This window comes from Paramormyrops kingsleyae, chromosome 8 (genome assembly GCF_048594095.1).
Source record: "Paramormyrops kingsleyae isolate MSU_618 chromosome 8, PKINGS_0.4, whole genome shotgun sequence".
Lineage (NCBI taxonomy): Eukaryota > Metazoa > Chordata > Actinopteri > Osteoglossiformes > Mormyridae > Paramormyrops > Paramormyrops kingsleyae.
Window position 1 is genome coordinate 36150789 of NC_132804.1, and position 24861 is coordinate 36175649.

At 47.6% G+C, this 24861-nt stretch overlaps 1 protein-coding gene across 1 annotated transcript in view; it reads left to right on the forward strand.

The window, feature by feature from the left end:
- Nucleotides 1–4760: 4760 nt before the first annotated feature.
- The window catches only part of wnt4 (wingless-type MMTV integration site family, member 4), a 59252-nt gene continuing 39151 nt past the window's right edge, over nt 4761–24861 (forward strand). The window contains exons 1-2 of the mRNA XM_072715754.1: nt 4761–5013; nt 5095–5253. Coding sequence (XP_072571855.1) covers nt 5177–5253 — 77 coding nt within the window. The 5' untranslated portion in view covers nt 4761–5013; nt 5095–5176. The remainder of the gene's footprint in view (nt 5014–5094; nt 5254–24861) is intronic.

Below are 24861 nucleotides of genomic sequence, written 5' to 3' on the forward strand. Positions count from 1 at the left end.
ATAGAAGCTTACTCAGTAACACCACATTCATTACTAATAAGTTACAGTGTGTTTCACTTTATAATACTGTTCTTGATCTTTAGTGACTCCTATTGAAGAAGTCAGTAACACCACATTCATTACTAATGAGTTACAATTAGTTTTATTTAGGTTAATATTAAGACTTCAGTCCTTATTTAAAATGCATACATAAATTTCTTAATGTTTAGAAAAGATCAACAATATGTGGTAGAGTACATCATGTGGCAAAACATGAGTCTCTGATTGACCATCCCTTCAGTTGGACTTCAAAGCACAGTTTGAAGAACACTGGCACACGGACTGAAGTGAGGTAAACAATTAAAACGTAAGTACTGTATACATATTTTATAGAGCAATATTTTGTAGAATAAGTTGTATGTCATACAAACAAGTAGGAAGAAACAACCCTGTTATTCCAAAAGGAAAAAAAAGCCAAAAACTATTGAGAACAGTAGCTTGTAAGTTCCTGTTAGTCCAAAAAAGCACTGTTCATTTGACAAGTAATGAACTAGTAGTTATTAGAAATAATCCATAGTTAGTACATAATTCCTAATGAGACCTGCAATACTTGATAGTTCATAATGAAGTAATAGCAAACTACTATAATAATTAGTTCACTATTACCTATTGAGTAATTAAGCATAACTCCTTAGTAGTAAATAGTACTAATTTATGTTAATGAAGCACTACTCCTTTGTTGCTGCTTACTTCCTGCATATTTACCTGTTAACTGCGGAACAGTATTATAAAGTGTTACCCAGTTTCGGTTTTGGGGATACATGATACCAGATAGCCATCATTCCACAGTTCCACAGCTGGTGTGCTGTGCTGCTGGCATCCTGTCTCTGGGGGTTTTTGTCTTGGGTTTTGTGTTTTTGCCCCTTTAGGTTCCTGGTTCAGGTTCTCCAGGCCTCTGCAGATGGGTCAGTCTTCTTTTTCACCTCATCCTGGGGCTGGCTATGGGAAGAGGTGAACTGGGAAGAAGGTCAATGGCGCAGTCCCAGGGATTATGAGGGGAGTCAGGCCATTCTTCTCTGACCTCTGCCATCAACAAGGTATTTTTGCCCAGAACATCACCACTTTTTCTTTTTCAGCCCATTCCCTGTAAACCCTAGAGATGGTTGCGTGTGAAAATCCCACTTTCTGAAAAACTGCCCACCTAGAATAAAAAAATGCCACTTAAATCACTTTTCTCCTCCATTTTGATGTTGGCTGGATGTGAGACAAGAATGGGCAGACTGGTTCAAGCTGATAGAAAAACAAGAGTAACTCAAATAACCATGCAGTACAACCAAGGTATACTGAAGAGCATCTCTGAACACACATCACGTCAAACCTTAAAGCAGATGGGCTACTGCAGCAAAAGACCACATCAGCTGCTACTCCTGACAGCTAAGAACAGGAATCTGAGGCTACAATGGACAGGGGCTCACCAAAATTGGACAATGGAAGGCTAGAAAAATGTTTCTTGGTCAGATGAGTCTCAATTTCTGCTGTGGCATTCAGATGGAAGGGTCAGAATTTGATGGAAACAACGTAAAAGCATGAATCCATCCTGCTGCCTTTATGACCACAGTGTTCCCAGCTTCCAATGGCTACTTCCAGCAGGATAACATGCCATGTCACAGAGCTCATTTAATCTCAGGCTGGTTTTTTGAACATGACAATAAGTTCACTGTACTCAAATGTCCTCCACAGATCTCAATTCAATAAAACACCTATGGGATATGGTTGAATGGGAGATTTGCATCATGAAGGTGCAGGCGACATATTTGCAGGAACAGCATGATGCTATCATTTTAAATTGGAATAAAGTCTCTGAGGAATGTTTCAAGCAACTTGTTGAATCTATGCTGCTAAGAATTAAGACAGCGCTGAAGGCAAAAGGGAGTCCAACCTGGTATTAGCAATGTGTACCTAATTAAGTGGCCAGTAACTGTGTACAGTGGTACCTCAGTTCTCGAACTCATTAGAACTCAAATTTCTTAAAAGTCGAACCAACCAGTTAGAAAAAAATTACCTAGAGCTCGATCTGAATCTCAGAAGTCAAACCGTGATCGCCGAACTAAGATAACTTGTACATGCTGGGAAATGAGTCACGTGGCACGTCTCTCAGTGGAAACAAAGGGTAACGCTTCAGTCTCAGCCTCGCATTCGCTGTGATAGCATCCTACGTGTTTACACTAGCTGAATACATATATTCAGACAGTAAAAATACATTTAGACAATTATAGACAGTAACAATAATTATTATTATATAGTAAAAAAAAGATTTCTTATTAATTATTTAAATATTAATAATAAACCGTTAACACATTTAATTATAGTAATATTGTCGTGCCCAGCGGGACGGAACAAAGACAAAGGCGCAGACGTCGGGGTTTAATTACAGGTAAGGCAGGCAAAACGCAGACGGACAACACAATGACTGGACTGGCGAAACAAACTGAAACGCGGACTAAATACAGAGTACTAATGACAACATGGATACATTTATTTTCTTACTTTACAAATTGCTGTTTTGATAAATGTGCTTAGATGTGTTTAGTACAGTATATGCTCTTCTTGTTTTATCCGGTTCATTTTGTGTTTAAATGCTAAAAAAACATATTTAGGTGTAATTTTTTAGGACCGGGAACCAATTAATTGGTTTTCCATTATTTCTTATGGGGAAATTAGATCAGAACTCAAACTTTTTAGGATTCGATTTGGAGTTCTGAACGGATTAAGTTCGAGTTCTGAGTTACCACTGTATTTATATAGACAGAGCGTGGTGGACCAAAGCTCCACCTCTTTGGATGTTGACCAGACATTCATTTCTTGAGTGGATGAGATATTCCTAAATGAGCCCATGATTTCTGCACAATGTTTTTGTATTTTGATTTCCCTTATGTACTGTACTGCTGCCAGAACTTCACTTACAGTAGGGCCTACTAGCAAGACTCTGCTAGAGGTAAGATGTGTGTAAGAAACAATACATGAATAACTTGAAATTTAATGGATTTTCACCGGGGCATTGATAATGAGTAAGCAAGAATATTACTGTAAGCCATTTCAATGGATTTTTAAATTTAACTTACATGGCTATGTTTAAAAAAATTCAAGTACTATTTAACCACACGATATGTACAATACCCACATCAAATACCTTTGTGATCATCATGGGCGCAAATTTCATTTAACAGTAGGGGGGTACAATAAATATAAAATTTCTCATGAGCAATTTTTGAAGGGGACACAAATAATACAGTCAAATTGTACTTATAAAGATATGTCCCCACAATGAAAAACTTTGCTTCTATCATTATTATTGTAGCATGGAGACTGCGTCATTATGGTTATTTTCAAAGTTTTTCTCAGGTTCAATGACAAAGCAGATTTTTCTTCAAAACTATTTATTGCATTGTTTGTTATGTTGTTTACAGTCTAGCCATCAACATACAATAAAATTTAAACATGACTGTTTAAATGCATAATATAGAAATTGATTATACAAAAAAATACAGTGATGTCAGTTCGGACGTAGCACAGTGCTCATTTAGTAAATGCACAGCTAAACAATATGCTAATTGTGGCCATTAATGTTAAGTTAACATTATGCCAAGTCGTCACAAATAAAACAATGCATGGGAAACGGCTTTGGCGTGTTAGTTGCAGTGCACTATGCAACAAGCTATTGTAAACAAGCTAACGTTAACTAGATAAGTAATATTTTAATCGCTAATATAGCAGATTCATGGAAAATTACATCGGTAATCAGAATTTTTGCCGCAACTAATTTATGAATGAGTCTGCATCAACTACATTAAAGAGAATCGCTTTATTTAAAGTGAATAAAATACCCTACTTACTGGAGTTCAACATCAATTGAGCCGCAGCCACACGCCTTACTCGTGTGTGTAGAAGCAGGCAGTTGGCCAAACCACTGTGAGGAAGGGGAGGGGGAACTCAACTGTTTCTAAATGCATTTTTTGCGTTTGTTTTTTTTTCTACTTACAGAATTATTTTAGGTATACATACATATATTTTTCACAATAGATAGTGCGATTTTTTTTTATATATATTTTTTTTTGGGGGGATAACCCTCGGATAGGGGGGGACATGCCCCCTCCGTCCCCCCCGGGATTTACGCCCATGGTGATCATATATTCTTAGTTTATATAGTATTGCTTTAAAGTGGTAACAACATGCAGACAAATAAATTCAAATATCAATCCAGTTACTTTTGTATAATGTACTCGTAACACTGCGAATTAAAATGAACTATGCATTAGTGATCTCCTTGTAACCGAAAGAAATGAAGAATAAAATGCACTCTCACCTTTCTCTCGATTGTGAAAGAATTACCAAATATACACAATCTGCAATAATCAAAAATTTAAATCAGTCCATATGAAGATTATATTTTAAAATCCATTGTCGCCTAGGTAGGTTTTTTAAGGCTGTCATTTTTAGCATACGATGTATTACATAATTTTTATATACGACTGACAACATGTTATGAACAAATTGATGAAATGCAGTGAACCACCACTTTGTATTTTAATAAAACAGCGCAGACAGTAGTTTCGCTTGTACACCCTTTCCAGCCTTGCTTTCATTCTGGTTAAAAATATAAAAGCAGTCTCAGGGGGGAGCTTTAAACCCGCCTTTCTCACCATTCTTACACATCAAAACCTCCCCTATACTTCGAACCGCCCCTCATAAGTACATAAGGAGCTAGTAAATTCGACGTTCAGTTTTATGTTGCGTTATAGCCGCGTCATACTGCTGTCAGTCAGAGGAAAATATTAAGCAAATAATCAAAACCTAGAATAGGAATGGGGGAAACAGTTTTACTGCATTCAAGATCATTTTGAGAAGGACGAAGTTAATTTCTGATTTGATTATCAGAGGGTAAATATAATACAAGCTGTTGTGCTAGAAAGGAAAAAAAACTGCCGTGAAGTGTCACTAACTTTTTTGCTCATCTGTAGCATTTTCTGTGAATAGGTAAGGATTATTAAAACATCTGGATTTCTGATATTGGATTTATTGTGTATAACACAACTGATGTGCATCATCCCTTTACAGAGACCACTACCACATCATATGCAATAAAATCACATCGTCTGTGGATTGTTGGCTTGTGGAGTTCGGCTTTCTACTACTCAACATGACATCGGAGTATTTGTTACGGTCACTGCTGATGCTAATTCTAGCGCTCTTCTACGCAAATGCTAGCAACTGGCTGTAAGTGTATGAAGACGTTTGGAAATAATTTATTTGTTTATTTGTTGAATAAAAGCAATTTACGTAGCTTATTGATATCCGATAAGTGGATGTTGTTTTTTCAGTAATTGACTTAATTTCATACGATAGATCGATATTGATTAATCAATTGTGAATTTTTGCTTTGAATATTGTTTGATCTATTTACTTGTTCATCCAAAACGCACACCGAAATCTTAATAATCGTTGTCTTTTTCTTAATTCAAAGTATTATACGATGGATTTTGTGTATCACGTTTCATGTGCGTGCGTGTTGCGTGGAGTTCTTTGGAGGGGTGGTTGCATTTCTTGCGTTTCTGGGGGGTAAATCCTCAACTTCAATTTATTTTCAGTCTAGGCTACATGTGCAGCACTTGTTTATTATTAGTTATTTCGCTTAAGATGTTAATATGTAAGCAGAGAACTAGCTTCGAGTTGTTCATTTGAACTTCGTCTCTGTAATATTCTCTTCGACAGTTAGGCTAATAGAATTATGTCATCGAAATATTTGTGAATTGATTTCGAAGGCCTATATTATGTAAAAAAATCAAGGTCCCACTTGCTGCGGGACCTTGCCATAAAAATTGCAATAATTGGAAAAATGCAAAAATATTTGTTTTAAATTCGCGTTCAGAAAAATTACGTATAAATGTATATTTTGAAAGACATTTAGCATGCATGCATGTATGTATGTATTTATTTAACTGCCAAGGCGTGGTGACAGAAGTAAGCCACAGACGTGTAGAGACACGTATGCTTAAGAAAAGAACCTTTCAGGTACTCTGTAAAATATGATTTTACTGAGCAGAACTATTCAAATGGGTGCTTGAACATTCTTCGATTGAGCAAACAGAAGTCATTAACATATCTGAGGAATCCCTTATGTTTTTATGGCCAGTAAATATTTGTGTCTGATGACTTAGGAAGGAATACACAAGACAGTTTGTAAGAAAGTGGGAATCATTAAATTTGTTAATGACATAAGGAATAGAGAGGTAAAATTGAATCTGAAATTTTGTCTTAGTTATGGATTAAGAATGAATATTACTCATGTATGTATGGACTGTTTGTGATGGTGAAGGTCTTGGAGAATGAGTATTAGACAGAGAAATTTTTTTTCATATGTTTTATTTAGAGGGATGAATATTCAACATTTCAAAATGTATTGTATACTTCTCTACATTCTGCCATAGTTAAATACATTCTTGTGTGAACTGAAATGTGATATATCAATTTGCTGTAGCTTACTCAGCTAGCAGCTTGAGTTCATGAGAAAAGACTATGGTGTATGTTACTCTCACTAAATTTTCAGTTTGTTTTCTACGTTTTTGTTTCATGATGTTGACCAACCCTTTAATATGTTTTCTGGGTTTGTCATTGTTATGTAGAAACTACTAAAGATAGGAAAAGTTGCAACAGTCATTTTTATTAGGTATTTTAAATCCCCCATGTAACCACTGTCACAGAAGTGCAACAGAACATTCCATCCCTCCATCCTTCCTCTATTTGATTATTACAGGAGTTCTGGGAGCTTATCCCAGGCAGCATTGGGCCAAATGTTGGGAGGTACCAGGAAGGAGGATGACAGACCATTGCAGGGTGCACACACAAACACACACACACACACACACACGTATAAATTCACACCATGGACAGTTTAGAGATGTCAATTTACTTTTAGGTAACTTATGAAGGAAGGCCAAACATTATGTTTATGTGATTTTAGAATCAGTATTGTTGGCACTTTTCATCTCGATACAGATTAAATAATTTTTTATATTTGATGTCTTGAATGAGATCAGTCTGATTTTGGTTTTTTTGTGTGTGTTACAAAACAATAGACAAAGAGGAATCTTTGCAAGCTATATCACATGATCATTTTGCATTAAATCTCTTTTGAATATGTCTTTTCATGTTAAAGTGTATTTTATGTTACAGCTATTATTGCCTTTGCTTTTACCATTGTCTTCACCTGTATAGTTTTCAAACAGATAGGAGGATGGAAAAAGATATATGGTTTTAGTTTAATTATTCATGTATGTCTGGGTGAAAGTAAGATATATTGTAATGATCTGTTAGGTCCGTGCGTGGGACGAGCGAGCAGGGAGTCAGGAATCAGGGTCAGGTAGACAGAGATCCAGAAACTGGGGTTTATTGCAGGCAGAGCACAGCAATACGAAGAATACGTTACAACACTTCAATGACCGGACTTGGGTAAACAGACTTGAATGTGGACTTAAATACACATGACTACTCAGAAATAACACGAAACAGCTGATAACAATCGGTGTTTCACTCGAGGTTTCTGAGGGGGTGTGGCACACAGGAGGATTGGACGAGCAGGTCATGACATAACCCCCCCCCCAAAGGCGTGCACTCCGGGTGTGCCCCAAGGGGAGTGACGGATGAGACGGGACCGGGAACCGCACAGGACCTGGGGAAAACAAAACCAAGGACCTCAACGAGGAACTGGGAACAGGATGGACACACAGAACAGGCAAAACGGCAAAAACCAGGACAATAGCTGACAAAGAACGGGAAACGCAGACAGGCACACCAAAAAAAGGAGACACCAGGGGAACACAAACGAGAGGACCATGAGGGAACACAGGAGACACAGAGGGACAAGGAGCAGACACAGGAGGCCGGAAGGAATAGGATGGGGGACAATGGGGAGCCAGAGGGAACACCAGCGGACGGAAGGTGGCAGCCGCAGGGGCAGCAGGCAACCATGAGGCCGGAGCAGGAGGGGACCTCAGAGGAGGTGAGGAGGCAGGCAGAGGGACAGGCGGAGTAGGTGAGGAGGAAGTCGGAGGGGGCACCAGGGGAGGCGAGGAGGGAGAAGGGGACCCCGGTGAAGGTAAGGAGGGAGCGGAAGCTGCAGCAGGCACGGCACAGCCACAGCAGGCGAAGGTGCTGTCCACTGACGAGCTGTAGTGGGGGGACCCACAGGCGACCGACAAATCGAAGTGGGGGAACCCGCAGGTGACCAACGAGGTGTCGGAGGCGGGGCCGACCGCAGCCAATGAGTCATCAAAGGGGAACCTGCAGGTCACTGCCGAGCAGGAGCCGGAGGACCAGCAGGCACCCCTGGAACCATAGCCAAGGAGACTGAGGGTGAGCCAGGGGGCAGGGCGGGCGGGACTCGACCCCTGCGCAGGTGTCCTCTCCCGTTTCGGGAGACCGAAAGGTGGGGACCCAGCCGGGATCGACCACGCCGGGGCGATGGTCGCGGTGACCCCTCAGTGGGGGTTGTGCCATCAAGGATCACCTCAGAGCCAGGGACTGGTGGTGCGGGAGCTGGGACAGGAACCGTGGGGACTGGAGCCAGAGCCTCTGTGGGTGGAGCAGTGACAGGCGGAGCAGGAGCCGCTGTGGGCAAAGCAGGGACAGGCAAAGCAGGAGCCGCTGTGGGCGGAGCAGGGACAGGCGGAGCCGGAATATCAGGAGCGGGAGCAAGATCCTCAGGCGTGGGCGGAGCCGGGGTCGGAACATCCCGCTTTATCACGGATACCCCATCCCGCTTCTCTATCACGGTAGTGATGAGACAAACTGACAGTGAGCGCAGGCAGGGAATACAACAACACCCGCAAGTAACTAAAATTGCAGCAAAAGTAGCAATGGATAATAAAAGCGAGCCCATTAAGCCTTTCCACTGTCCGAACGCCGAGGTCAGCCAAGCATCCCAGATGTTATTGATCCCGGAGTGTGCATGCATCGTTTTGGAGAGGGTCCGGAGACCCTTGAGTGCCCTGGTCACTGAGCCGTCTGGTGCTGTGCTATTGGGAATGTAAGTACAGCATACTTCCCCGAACATAACGCACACTCCCCCCTTTTCGGCTAGTAGCATATCTAGCGCAAGCCGGTTTTGGACCGCCATCAGAGAAGTAGGGCCTAATTGCTCAGCCAAGCCTGCCACTGTGTCTCTAGTAAGGTTGGACAAGCGCAAAATGTTATAGTGTACATAGTTAATGCGGTCTATATTTTTGTTTGGAGTGATGTGGAATATGCCTGCCACAATAGGAATGTTTTCAAATCCCGCAGCGACCTGGTCAGCCAATTTGAATTAATCTGGCACTCCTCTCAGGATCCCTATAGTGTCGATGTAGGTGGGTGAATCTACCGTGGGGTCAGAGTTGGGTGCCTCGCGTCTGCGTCTAATCAGTACGCGCCTTCGTCGTCTCCCCACCAGTTTCCCGCCTGGTGCACTAGTAGTGACCTCTAGTGTATCGGGACGTTCCCCTATCAGGACTAACGGCACCATTAGCCTTACCATGGCGCATACCACGTGGCCGCTGAGAGGCATTCTAACGAGTAACTTATCCCGGCCACAGAACCAGTAGACGCCAAAATGGGCCCAATGCTCTATGTAGTTGTCACTGGAACCGTTGTCTATGATGTCATGACACCACTCATTGGGAATGTCCCCCACGTGGGGACCGGTACCCGCAAAGATAAAGCAGAGGTATTCCGCTTTACCTGGACGGGGAGTGAATGCTCCTGCTTTAGTCCTGTTATCTATGGGTGGAAAAAGGGATGCCAAGGTGGTGCAGTCCACCGGTGTGGCCTCCCTGGTCAAGGCTAACATGCAGGCATAGCCCCAGGCGTCTGAGGGATGTAATGGGGCTGGTTCCATATAGAGCTGGGGTCTGGCTGAAGCACAGGCCACACAGCCCTCCATCTGCTGTTCTCTGGCGTTCTGCGCAATCCAGGCGAGCCAGATGTTGCCGTTCTTGTACCCTGTGGCTAGTTCTAAAATGTCTAGGGGATTCAGTCTAGTGTAATCGACCTGAAGCACTATAGTATCGTTGGTGACTTGGAACGGGGTGGTTACTTGAGCCATAGTGGGCCATCTAGTGGGCTGTGGGGCAGTCTTAGGAGGGTCAACAAATAGGATACTCACGATGCCCCAGGGGTCCTTTCCGGACTGATCCACACCCAGCAGGTTATTCAAATCATTTCCCTCATCCGGGGGGTGGTAATACTTTCCTATAGACAACGCCAGTGGATTCAGACTAGATTTTCCAGTATACCCTTCCCTAGAGAAGGTGATGTTAGTCCACCAGCTTCTCGCGGACCTTGGCCTATAGGGCTCCCAGGGTCCGGTGTACTTAGCCACCCTGTCCCAGCCTTCACACGGTCGGGCCACGGTCCAACCGGCGCGCCACCCTAAATGATGTTGTTGTTCATAACAGAGCCATACATCGTATCCTCGATAGATGCGTTCTGGTACTGACAATTTATCACGTCACATAAGTCAAACAGGAAAGTGGTGGTGGTGCCTCTTATGTACTGGAGTCGCAGAGGTGCCTCTCCTCGGTAACCTACACACATGACCGCTCTTATTTGGACAGTGGAAAGCAGTATTATCATAACCATAATCATTAACCCTTTAAGCATTTTAAGCATCACACATAACACTTGTTTCCCCCAACATTCCCATTTTTATCTTGATCTTCATCCTGGTCCTAGTGTTGTCTGGCGGTGGATGAGGTGCTTTTGTTCTTTCTGGTCGTTGGAGCAGGGGTGGACTACCCTGCTCTGGTTGCTCAGGTCAGGGGATTATTCTGCCCCTTCTGGTGAGACCTGAGTTGCGTCTAGTTCAGCCGAACTGACGCTCTGGATTCCTTCCCTCAGGGCCTCCTGGATCTCTGCTGTGGTACTCCCTGGGTCCTCCGCAGCCGTGCACTGGCTCCAGTGAAACCATGTGTCGCCTTTGCCTTTCAGACGAACCGCATGTGACGTCCTCTCAGTGACCTGGAAGGGGCCCGTCCACCTGGGCTCTGACCACTTCCGTTTCATGACTTTCAGGAGGACCCACTCCGCCGTGTGTGGTTTGGCTGGCTGGTTCTCTGGTCTCGCCTCCTGGATCTGTTTAGAGAAATCTGCAACGAGACCTTGCAAACAATCATAATATACCCTAGGATTTTGCTCCCCCTTCTTGTCAGGGGTCCAGGTTAATCCTTTCTGGGGTCCTGGGAACTGCTTGCCTGTCTGAAGCTCAAAGGGGGTGAACCCAGTCCCCCGGTTTATGGAACACCTCACTGACATCATTGCCAGTGGTAAAGCGTCAACCCAATTCATTTTGGTCTGTGCGCAGATTTTTGCCAATTTTTGTTTTATTGTTTGGTTCATTCGCTCAACTTTTCCCTGGGACTGCGGATGATACACAGTTCCGAACACATGTCTCAATCCCAACGCTTTCTCCACCGTCTGGAGGTCCTCGTTCTTAAAGTGGGACCCATTGTCTGACCGAATCCTGTTGGGAAACCCGTGTCGTGGTATATACTGATTGATCAGAAACTTTATCACGGATACCCCATCCTCCTTCTTTGTGGGCCATGCTTCTGGCCACCCTGAGAATGCGTCCACACATATCAACACATATCTGAACCCTCTCACTGGAATCACCATGTCTGTATAATCTATAATGATTTCTTCCCCTGACCTGGTGCACATTGGAAACTGCCCTTTCTCAGGCTTGACTGTGGGTCGCGAGTTATACAAGGTACAGGTAGCGCAACTCCGTACATATCTCTCCACCATCTCTTTCATAAATGGATGCCACCAGCTTGTCAGATTCTCTAACATTTGTCTCACCCCTGCATGACCCATCCCGTGGGCTTCTGCCAAGATTGTCTGGCTAAGGCCTGGGGGAAGAGCTGACTTCCCTTCCTTACACTGCCTTAGCCCCTCCTTCTTGTGCCCCCCTTTTTCTCTCCACATTGTCTTTTCCTCCGGGGAGGCCTTGTCCTGTTCGTGCTGAACTTTCTCTAGGGTCAGTCGGTAATTCGGGTGAACTTCCTACTCTACCATGACCATCGGTTTGGACACCACGTACCCTGCGACCCACTTCGCTTACTCATCTGTGGCCTGATTTCCTTTCGCTACCATTGTTCCTGACCCTTCATGTCCCTTGCACTTTACCACTGCAACTTTTTTGGGAAGCATCAAGGCCTTTGCCAGGTCCCTCATTTCTGCTTCGTGTTTTATTAGCTTATTTCCCGCAGTCAAGAATCCTGCCCTCAGCCATTGGCTGAGTTCCACATGCACTGCACCTACAGCATATGCTGAGTCTGAGTATATGGTAACTTCTTTTCCTTCTGCTAATTTCAGGGCCTCGATAACTGCTATCACCTCGGCTCTCTGGGCTGACTGGGCTCCCCCCAGTCTTTCTGCCTTCAAGGTTACATAATCCTGGCCTTGTCTGGCCACCACTGCATACCCTGCCTGCAAACCTCCTCTGTCTGTTCTAAAACAACACCCATCTGTGAACCAATCCTCTGTCTCCTCAATTTTTCCTGCCCCTAAGTCTGGTCAGACTTTCTCCTCCTTCTGGACTCGGTACTCACACTCATGCAATTCTCCCCTGCTCATGTGGTCTGCCATGTTGATGCCTTCGTGAGAAAAATTCAGATTAGGTGCCTCTAGTATTTTACTAAGTCTCTGTTGCCTGAGTGACGTCATGGTAAACATCTGTGAATTCACATAAGCCACCACACTGTGCGAGGTCAGAATGTGCAGCGGATGCCCCATCACTATGTGTGCTGTTTTCTGAATAATTTTGGCCACTCCCGCCACGTGCCTTGTGCATGCGGAGTGTCTTTTTTCTGTAGTATCGAGTTTTACGCTGACGTACATAAGCACTCTCCTCTCTCCCCCTTTTTTCTGAAACAGGATGCCGTTGACAACCTCTCCTGTTTCAGAAACATCCAAGTGAAATGGGAGAGAGTAATCTGGGAGGGCTAAGTCCGCGGTCTGTGCTAGCCTCTGCTTTAAGGTGATAAAAGCCTCCGATGCTTGGTCCCAGTTAAGGGGCGCCCTGAGGTTACGTAGGCCGTGTTCTCGGACAAGCGCCCTCAGGGGCTGTATAAGCCCCATGTAATCTGGAATGTAGGTGCAACTGTAACCTGTGAGCCCTAGGAAAGATAACATGTCTTTTACCGTGATGGGCTTTGGGTAATGCAAGATAGCCGACCGATGAGCTGGGGAGAGGCCTGTTCCTGCCACCGACAGCACTCGTCCTAGGAAGGTCACTGCTGTCCTAGCAATCTGTCTTTACTGACCTTAAAGCCTGACAGAAGGGCCACCTACGCTTGTTGGGGCCGTGATTAAAAGATCGTCCACGTATTGGACGAGGGTGACACCGTCCGGGAGAGGACACCCCTGCAAAGCCTGCTTCAGGACCTGGTTAAAGATACCTGGGGAAAGGGCGAACCCTTGAGGCAGGCGGGTGTACCGCAGCTGACAGCCCCTGTAAGTGAAGGAGAATATGTCCTTAGGGGCAGACAGAAAAAGGCATTTGCCAGATCAATGCATGTGAACCATTTTTGTTGCGGGGTCAGATTAGTTAGGGCAACATATGGGTTCGGAACTGGAACAGTAGGGGTCAGCAGGAGGTTGTTTATGGCACGCAAGTCGTGGGCCATCCGATATTTGCCCGTGCCAGGTTTTGCCACTGGGAGGATGGGGGTGTTCCACTGAGATGTGGAGGGCTCTAACACCCCGGCCCGCAAGAGGCCCTCTATAGTCTCAGCTATCCCTTCCTCCGCCGCCGGCTTATGTGGGTACTGTCTGAGCCAGAGGGGACCCTCCCCTGATCGAAGTTGGAACTGCACTGGCGTGCAGGATATTAGACCTACATCTGTGGGGCTGGTGGACCACAGCGAGTCTGGCAGAGATGCCAGCAGGGCCGCCGCCTTTGGGTGGTCCATCTTTTCACACCCGTGGTCTCTAGCTATCTGCTCATGTTGCAGGAGGGCTGTTGTTCTGTTGTGTTCTGTCATGTAGGCGGGTGGCTCGGGCACGGGAGCGAGGCATGGTGCACAAAAAGGGGCGGACGACCCACTGGCGGCTCCGAGACAGATGGGGCAAAGTAAATAGGCATGGCCCCCTGTGGGCCGAGTGTGGGCGGAGCAGAGGCAGCGACCCCCTGTGGGCCAGCGCGGGTGGAGCAGAGGCTGAGGCGGCCCCCTGTGGGCCGGGCGCGGGCGGAGCAGAGGCTGAGGTGGCCCCCTGTGGGCCGGGCACGGGCGGAGCAGAGGCTGAGGCTGCCCCCTGTGGGCCGGGCGCGGCCAGAGGCTGAGGCTGCCCCCTGTGGGCCGGGCGTGGGCAGAGCAGAGGCTGAGGCTGCCCCCTGTGGGCCGGGCGCGGGCGGCCGGGGCAGAGCAGAAGCCGAGGCGGCCCCCTGTGGGCCGGGCGCGGACGGCCGGGGCAGAGCAGAAGCAGAGGCTGAGGCGGCCCCCTGTGGGCTGGGCGCGGGCGGCCGGGGCAGAGCAGAAGCAGAAGCTGAGGCGGCCCCCTGTGGACAGGGCTCGGGCGGCCGGGGCAGAGCAGAAGCAGAGGCTGAGGCGGCCCCCTGTGGGGCTGCTCCAGGGAGATCCGGAGTCTGCTCCAGGGAGATCCGGGTTGTCCAGTATAGCTGACCTAACTACCTCTGGGACCCCTTTCATTACTGCCTGCCTAAACCACTCCCGCTGCACCCCTTCCTGCCCCGGGTGGCACCCAGTTCGACAGGTCCAATCCTCTCTACATTTATCCAAATATTCTCTATGGTGAACCTTAGGGTCCCATGTAAACTTTGGGACAGCTGCTCCACTAGGGGCGGGGAACATCTCCCGCATGGCGTCACCCAAGCACATCACCACCATCGTCAGACACATACTGTCTGCATATGTAATAGTCCCTGCTCTGTCTTCTATGCCCTGTAGGGACTCTTTAGTCAAGCAACGGGCTGCCACCGCCCGGAAATCTCCCAGTGCAAGCGTCATGCCCTGAGTGAGTTGGTCTAACTTCTCCATCCACTGTCCTCCCCCCTCTGCCGGGGGAGGCATTTTATCTGCCAAGGCCTGCACATCTCCTATAGAGAAAGGTTTATACCTTTCCCTTCCACTGCCTGCTCCCCGCAATAAGGGGAGCTGCTTGTCTCTGGAGCGCTGGCCGTATCTATTTCCAGACGGGCCCGGTGGTCCCTCTATGTATTCCTCGCTGAGTCCATCTATCTGTAGGGCCACTTCTGTCTCCTCCTCCTCAAGCAACCCTAACAACTGGCCCAGCACCTCTACTTTCTTCTGCGTCCGGCCGCTGAGGCCTAGCTCTCTCCCCGGTGTGACGGGTTTACCACATTCACCTACCCCTAGGTCCTCTGCTTGTTCCCTCAATACTCTGTTGCTAAATACTGGCTGCTCTTGTGCCCGTGTATTTTCACGGACATCTGACATGTCTCTCTTCACTTGACTAGTGCACGCAGATCCTATGTCTGAGTCCCTGTCTGACTCCTCCTCTGCCTTCCCAGACCAGACACAGTCTGAGACTTCCTGAGTATCCTGTGTTCGAATGTGGAGGGTTCCTCCTGTCACATGGATCATGGGGCACATATGGGCTGGGGGCGCTGTTGGGAGCGCCTCCCTACCCTTATACACTGAGGGACGATCCCCACATTTTACTTGTTTTTCTTTTATGGGAGGGAATGACTTACACTCCCCCTTTTCCTCACTATGGAGGTGGTCTGTCCCTTGCCAAAATATGGCTAATCTCGCCCACACTCTCCTTTCCCTCTCATGCCTCTCTTCCTCTTTTTTCCTCTTCCCTTTCTGCACTATACTAGCTCTTGCCCTCTGCCTTGCTGCTTCATCCCTTTGGCTAGCATGCTCTCTCTCCTTTTTCCACAGTAATTCTCCCAGTGAGCGCTTATCCTCTACTCGACATCCGGCGCTCCGAACCGCCCCACACATATGCTCCCCGGCATCAGCTACCTCCTTCTCTTTATCTCCTTCACCACTTGCCCCTTCTATGGCTTCCTTCACCACCTGGATCTGCTTTACTAGTGGCTTCCACACTGCGTTTTCTGTCATCTAGCTCCCGATCAAACTCGCGGTCCATTTTTAATCTGTCCTGACTGTTTTGATCCCTTGTCTAGCAGCCCTTCTGCCTCGGATGTGGGTTCAGCCACCCACACTTAGTACACCTCCTTATCTTAGTCGAATGTCCTACCAACAAACACCACCAATACGTAAATCAACAACTTCTAAAACAATAAGACTATATTCAAAGCAGCTTACTGTTGTGTCCCTCCTGAACAGGGCACGCCCCACGAGCTCAATCCCAGCCAAACAGGCCCGCTCCCAGCCGAAACCCCCCCAATCCCCAGCAATGTCAACTTGGAAGGGGGTGTTCTGTATGCACAACTGAGACAACCCAGGTGGGAGTCAGCTTATCGGCCGCACTACCGGTGTTCTGACCTGATCAAGGCCGGCAAAATAGCCTTCAAGTGTCACCCACCCTCCCAAGAGTCCAAGCTAGGGGTGTTCTTAGAACTCACCCTAGGCGAGGTCCTACTCGGCAGTTGTAATAACCGCCCGAGGTACCTGTCGGCCCTGCCCGTACTGAGTCAGCGGGTGCGGCCAGGCTGGCATGCTTTTGGGCGTCCAATTGCTGAGAACTCCCCTTCGGTTCTGACAAACTGTAAGACCGCAAGCAGTGACAGCAGAGCCATGGGCAGGTTCAACCAACAGAGAGAGAATGGCGAGCACCCCGTACAGGAAGAGCCCACAACGCTGCTCACACACAAACCAGTACAACTGCACCCAAGCTGGTGCTTTTATTCACCCTTTCTTTTTTTTTTTTTTTTTTTTCCGAGAGGGGGACCTTATTCCCTCCTCCCAATCTAGAGTTCGGGGGTCCTGAATTCCCCGGGTCTCCCACCCAGCTTTTCTACCGCTCGTCAGCAAGTAGTGGAGTTGCCACACCAAGGACAATGCGGGGGTCCCATACTCTCCGCTCCTTAAAATTCTATTTCCCTGCGGGGATCCCGTACCCTCCGCTCCTTAAAGTTATATTTCCCTGTGGGGGTCCCGTACCCTCCGCTCCTTAAGTTCTATTTCCCTGCGGACGATGCCTGCACACAATCCCTAGACACAATGCATACACAATACATAGAAATACCCCATATATAAACACAGTGCGTGCAACCTCTCCTCCGTCTTAATTTACCGACGGGCCCTTGGACACTTCAAACTGCTCAATTTGACATATCCAATGTGCAGATTTTGATATAACAGGCTCTGCTTACCTCTTCTGGTCGGGCCCTGCAGTTCTCTGTGTGCAAGGAGGCTGCATCAACACTTAGCCGAATCTTGCGAATCTCCTGGTGATCCCGGACTAGCCCCCAAATTGTTGGAATATGCCGTCTCCACCGGGTCCGTGGATGAGAAGAGATTCACAGCTGACACGGGGAGAAGTTGCAAATCACCGGTTTATTCTCTGACAGATTGCAATCCTGGAGCGGCCATCTGACATACATTCAGCATGTACAGGAGGAAGCTCTGCCATATGTATCAGCTGTATCCATTTTAAAGACCTTTGGGCATCTCCCCCCCTCTCTCGGTACCTTCCGTCTACATGACAACCACATGTTTGACACTTGCTCTAGTTAGTCGGTTCGTATTTGTCCTTCTGGAAGGCTAAAAGATAAGTAGGGGCCGCTGACGTTCTCTGTCGCCCCCTCTATCTGTTCCGATTAGGTAACCTTGCCTTGCCGGCGCGCCAGTCAGTTCTCGTTTTGATTAGTTACAGCCTTATAGAATCATTCCCTCAATTTCCCCTTATAGAATTATTCCCTCAGTGGCTGGTTTGGATTGTTGAGTGGTGGTGAAACAGACTTCAGGAGGCTGCTCGGGGTGATTGGCCACTGCTTCCATCTCACACACCTCCGGGTACTTGCTACACTCCTCCCGATCAGCCACAGGGCAAGCAGAAGAGAGGGAGACGGCCCCTAAGAAGAACTCAGGAGTTTCGATGTGTCTCCAGCTCCTCCGCTTTTTTTCCCTGCTTGACATTGGGGTCCCATTGGGCAGTTCAGCTGATGGAACTACAGGTAGTCCACTGTCAAAGGCTACCTGCTGTAGATTTGCCTACGCCACCATACTTCGGAGTTTCCGCAAGTTTAGACGCAGCTCTTCCGCGAGGACCCATCCTGGGTCTGTGATATCCTGATTAGGATATCGCCCGTGTGGGCAGCAAGGGCACTCACTGTTGGGTCCTCCCGAAGTATGGGATGCTGAAGCCAGTACCCGGCTTCAGTAACACTAGATTTGCCAAACCTGCGCAAATTTGTATAAATTCCCTGGACCTAATACCTACTAGCACCCCTGTTGAGATTTTCAGCTCCATTGTCCTCCTGCTTTTGTTGTGCAAACACACCAATTACCTGTGAGGCCTGGCACATTTGCATTTGTTTTCTCAGCGTAGCTCAAATCCAAAGCAGGCTAAACCTCTGTGTGTAACATGGAAACCTTCACAAAAGCCTATTATACAAAATATCCAGCACACTGACTGACCTGCAAATACGAAAGACATACATTCACAAAATATATGGAAACAAAAGTCTGTTTTATTTATTAAAAAATGTAGTGTTTCAAACTTTGCAGCGTTTGCAGACCCAGTGACCATCTTCCCTGCATTTGGCGCAGGTGAATTTGTAACACTTTGCACAGGTAAACCTGCTGTGATTTCTGTTGCAGTTCTCTTGTACCTGGCACTGAGTTGTCCATACAAGTCTTGGCACAGCAGCAGCAAACGCTGCAGCAGACTTCCTCTCTGTCTCCATTGCCTTTTGTTGCATAAATCGGCAACGGAGTTCCTTGGCTAGAAGACTCAGAAAGAATCTTCTTTTGCCTTTCCACCCTGTACACGCCTTGTACAGAACGTAGGCATTCACTGCCACCAGGTCCAGCATGTTGTAAAATACAGCTACTGGCCACCTGCATGTTGCTGCTCTTACGGAATACATGAGCACCATATGGTCCAACACATCTACACCACACTGTAAAAGCAGAGAGAGAGAGTCATGAGTATATGTGCTTTTTTTCTACCCGATATAGGCCATATCAGAAAACATTGTAGCACTGGTGTAAAATTATACACGCATTCACATACCTTCATGTGGTTATAGTCTGTTATCGTGTTGAGTTTCCTCTTTCTGCCGTCACCGATCGCCACGTCTTGATACAAGGAACTCAGAACACACACAGTCTCTTTTTTAGGGGCATTAATTGTCAAGGAGACACTGCCACTTCTAAGCACTGATGTGGAGAATTCCTCTCGCTGTGCAATGTCCTTTGCAAGTGGAGGAAGTTCACGCCAAACTTTATTCACTGTGCCCAGTAGCATTGTTTTGCGCTGAAGCAGTCTGTGTGACAGTGCCAGTGAGGTGAAGAAATTGTCCGTTGTGACATTTCTCCCGTCATCCAAAAATGGCTCCATCAGATTCATGACCACATTCTCTGCCAGCCTCTTCCCCTTCTGAAGACTGGGGTCCTTTCCCAAGTAAGGGGATGCATTACAGACATATTTGGTCTCCAAATCCGTGACCATCCAGAACTTGATCCCAAATTTGTTCGGCTTGGATGTGATATACTGCGTGAATGGACAACGAACCTTGATAGCGAACAGCTGTTCATCTATGGTCATGTGTTCTCCTGGAGTGAAACTTGGTTTCTTAGTGAAGCATTTCCAGATGTCAGAGATCACAGCAAATTTGTCTGTTTTCACCCATTCTGCCCTTTTTATATTGTACTGTTGGTACAGTTTTTATTCTATTGTTTTTCATTTTGCTGCTCTTGTCTTGCACTGTCCACTTTTCTGCCGTGACGATGCAAATATTCCACTTGTAGGACTAATAAAGACAGATTTGCTGTGATCTCTGACATTTGGACATGCTTCACTAAGAACTGTGCTGAGAGTAGAAATAGCAAGGAACCATGTATAAAACAAAAACAAATAATTGACAGATTTGATGGAAATGCTGTCTACTGTAGTTATTAGAAAAACACTGAAAATACGTTTCACCTGTCTTCATTTAAAGGTAAGTGAATCTACCTTAAACAGTATTCTGCATTAGTCACGCACCTTATGTGCAACAGAGCATTGTAGTTTGTGTGTACCAAATAGCTGATCTTGATTTCATAACTCAATACACCTCCATACAACTAGCGGTTCAGCAGCTACAGCGGGATCTTAATTTAATTAGTGACTGGGCCAACACCTGGCAGATGAAATTTAACATAGACAAATGTAAGGTACTCCATGTAGGGAGCAGAAATATAAAGTACAGGTATTTTATGGGACCTACTGAAATAAAGGTAGCTGATTATGAGAAAGACCTTGGTGTGTATGTTGATGCTTCCATGTCTCATTCTTGCCAGTGCGGGGAAGCAATAAAAAAGGCCAATAGGATGTTGTGGTATATCTCCAGGTGTGTGGAGTTTAAGTCAAGGGAGGTAATGCTAAGATTATACAATTCCTTGGTGAGACCTCACCTAGAATATTGTGTGCAGGTTTGGTCACCATATCTTAAAAAGGACATTGCGGCCTTAGAAAAGGTGCAGCGTAGGGCCACAAGAATGATTCCTGGTCTTAGAGGAATGTCATACGAGGAAAGGTTATTTGAGCTAAATCTGTTCAGCCTCAAGCAAAGGAGACTGAGGGGGGACATGATCCAGGTCTATAAGATTCTAACAGGTTTGGATGCTGTTCAACCGAATAGTTACTTCAGCATTAGTTCAAATACAAGAACTCGTGGCCATAGGTGGAAATTAGCGGGAGAACATTTCAAACTGGATTTAAGGAAGCACTTCTTTACGCAGCGTGTAGTCAGAGTATGGAATAGTCTTCCTGATAACGTAGTGCAAGCTGAATCCTTGGGTTCCTTTAAATCAGAGCTAGATAAGATTTTAACAACTCTGAGCTATTAGTTAAGTTCTCCCCAAGCGAGCTCGATGGGCCGAATGGCCTCCTCTCGTTTGTATAGTTCTTATGTTCTTATGTTCTTATCCGTGCCCATATCCAGAATAATAAAATATTATTTATGTGTTTGTAAGTCACCACTGTCATCACTTTGGAGTGGAGTGCAGAGATTATAACATTACTATCACTACCGAAATTACTCGGTAGCAGAGGTTCAGCCCTATTTGTTAGATGAGCTGTTGTTTTAAAGATGTAGCGAAGGTTATTTCTATTTCGATCAAGAAGTTTAGAATAATAGGCTGCATGTGCCCTATAAAAGGCTCGGTTGCATTATTGCAGGTTGTCAGACCATGACAACTTGAACACCTCTAAACCCATGGATTTCCGTTTACGCTCCAGTCTGTGGCACTCCTGTTTGTAAGAGCATGTGTTATCATTAAACCTTGGGGAGTGGTTTTTACGACTTTATTTTTCAAAGACGCTGTTTTGTCTAAAATCTGACTAATCACTTTATTGAAGTCATGGTTGACTTGAGAGTTGACATATGTAATAGAAATAAAGTTCACTTTACTTACTGCATTAATAAATTATAGGGAGTTTCCATCATTTACGTGAAGTCATAATAATCTTCTCTGCCATAGTGAAATAGGGTGGCTCAATCACAAAGGTGATTAGAAAATGGTCAGAGAAGGACTTATTCAATGGACAGAGAGATACACGATGAACATAATCTCTGTGAGTGATAATCAAGTCTAATGTATGATTGTGAACATGCGTTGGTCCCGTGACATGTTGGTAACATTCAACAGAGTCCAGGAGGGACAGGAAACTTTTTTTCTGAAGGCATCAGACTCTATGTCCACTAAATGAAATCTCTAAGTATTATAATATTCTCTAAGTAAATAACTAAGTCAAAAAGAAGTTCCTCAAATTCAGTCATAAACGGGAGTGCATGATCCTGATGGTCTGTATACTATAAGAATACACTATAGGCAGGTTGGACTCCATGTGAATTAGCATTGCTTCAAATATTTATGAACCTGGGTTAAATTTTTAACAGTGTTAAAAAATGGCTGCCAGGCTGCCTCCATATATGAAACTAAACCCATCGGGTGAAGCTTCAGCAAGAGGAATAGTGTCTGTGGGTCTGAGCCAGGTTTCAGTTAAAAACATAGGTCTGCACCACTGTCAAACACCATATCATTGACAAGAAGTGATTTACTTCCTGTGGAGCAAACGTTTAATAGTACATGATGGGTTTATGTTGTGGCTTATTCAATTTTATCAATAGGACTGATATTAACACAGGAGCCCCTAGTGGACTGTTTATGTCTAAGTCTTAGTCTAATAATACTTACAATATTCTTTCTATGCTCACTCAACTCTGTTTCTAAATAGTTGTTAAATTTAGGGGATGTTATGTGATGGAGCACCTGGGTGAAGGCCAAACATGATCTAAAGGTGTGAGAATAAACAGCCTTTGATTTAAGATCACAAGGCTGAGGCCTGTGTGGTGCTCTCAGTCAGGCAGGTAATTACTTTCCATGTTTTGGGATAACATAAATGATCCACTCCAATTAGGATGAAGACCATCCCATTAATAAAAGCCAGGCCATTCCCAACAAAGGTCCCAATAATCAATAAAGGCTATATTTTGTACACCTGGGGCCTGTACTACGAAGTGGGGTTACTGGCTTATCGGGGTAACTTGTTGGATTTAAGGTCGTCTGGGCAAAATGTAAGTAAATGAATATGAAGTCCATTTAAACTGTGGTACCTTAAATTACCCTGAGTTACCCTGATAAGCCAGTAACCCCACTTCAAATGATGAAATTCATTCATTTTATCCTTTGTGTCACACCCTGCTCCATACGATCTCGATGTGTGCCACGCCCCCCTCATTACCTCGTGTTCTTCCCTGATGGATCTCACCTGTTGCTCGTTTCCCTCAGCTTGTTTAGTGTATTTAGTCCTTGTCAGAGTCAGTCATCCCCAGATCAGTCATTGTTGTACTGTCCGTAGATGTCCGTCTGTGTAAATAAATCCCGGTTACCTGACGTTCTGGCTGCACGTCGCCTGTTTCCACGGCTCGCCCGCCCCGTATCGTGACAGAATGACTGATCTCCGAAAAAGCACAAAGCGGCAGACCGAGCACGGTCGGCTCGGTCTGCTGCAGGAATTTGTGTACTGGCGTTCCCAGCCAGAGGTCGAGGAGGACCCCTTGGCCCTGGAGTTGGCTAACCGGGGCACGGACCTCCTTGGCAAGGACCGCCCAGCCGGGCAGGAATACCCGCTCCAGAGAGCCCGGAAATGCCTCCGTCGGCTACTGCGCCGGCTCACCGAGCGAGGGGAGAAGCAGCAGGAAGAGACTCCATCACTCTTCCTGGGAGCCTGCTCTCTCCTCCCCGCCTGGGATGACACCGCCGCTACCAGCCTGGCCAGCTCCCATCCGGAGAAGCCACCTCCGATGGAGGGTTACTTCTATCGGCCGGAGCGTCTGGGGCACGGCGGAATTCGCGCCGTAAGAGACGCCGTTCCCCGGGTTCCCAAAGCCCTACAAGGGAGGGCGCCCACGCGCTCAGCACCCCTCCTGCCGGCTCCGGACCTGCATGCTCCAGACCTGCCCGTGGCACCGCCTGCTGCTGCTGTTGCCGCCGCTCTGCCCGCGGCACCGCCTGCTGCAGCTGCCGCCGATCTGCCCGCGACTGCGCTGCCTGCTGCCGGCGCCGATCTGCCTGCAGCACCGCCTGATCCGCCTGTCCAGCCTGTCCAGCTTGACTCTCCTGTCCTGCTTGACCCACCTGACCCGCCTGTCCTGCCTGCTCTGCCTGCAGTCCCTGCAGCTGCCACCACTCTGGCTGCGGCACCCGCCACGGCGCCCCCTGCTGGCCGCGTGATGGCGGCGCCCGCCACGGCGCCCCCTGCTGGCCGCGTGATGGCGGCGCCCACGACGGCGCCCCCTGCTGGCCGCGTGATGGCGGCGCCCGCCGAGGCGCCCCCTGCTGGCCGCGTGACGGAGGCGCACGCCGAGGCACCCCCTGCTGATCAAGTAACGGCGGTGCCCGCGGAGGCGCCCCCTGCTGGCCGCACGACGGAGGTGCCCGCTGAGGCACTCCGTGCTAGCCACGTGACGGCGGCGCCCATCCTGCCGGCACCTGAACTACCTGTCTTGCCTGTCCTGCCGGCACCTGAACTGCCTGTCTCGCCTGTCCTGCCGGCACCTGAACTGCCTGTCTCGCCTGTCCTGCCGGCTCCTGAACTGCCTGTCTCGCCGGTCCTGCCGGCTCCTGAACTGCCTGAGGTGGCCGCGGTTGCGCTCCCTGCTGGTCGTGTGATGGCGGCGCCCGCTGTGGCGCTCCCTGTTGGTCGCGTGCTGGCGGCGCCCGCCGAGGCGCCCCCTGCTGACCGTACGCCCGAGGCGCCTGCCCAGGCGGCCCCTGCTGGTCGCACGCCTGCAGCTGCCTCCGCTCTGCCTGAGGTGCCCGTCGAGGCGCCCCCTACGGGCCACACGCCCGCGGCCCCGTCCAAGGCCGCCTCTCCCGTCCTGCCCGCGGCCCTGCCTGAGGCCGCCCCTCCCGTCCTGCCCGCGGCCCGGCCTGCGGCCACGCCCGAGGCTCCGGCTGCCCTGCTTGTTGCCTCCCTCCTGACTCCCTCGCCCTTACCCCGGCAAGGCCAACGCCCCCCAGGACCCCGTCTCTCAGTGTCCAGCAAAGGACGGGGACATAGGCGTCGGGTCCTGGTCCCGCCCGCCCTGCCCCCTGGCTCGCCCGTTCGGCCCCTGGCTGTGGCTCGTTGGCTGCCTGCGGGTCCTCCGGCTCGGGGTCGCCGGTCCCCTCCGCGTCCCCC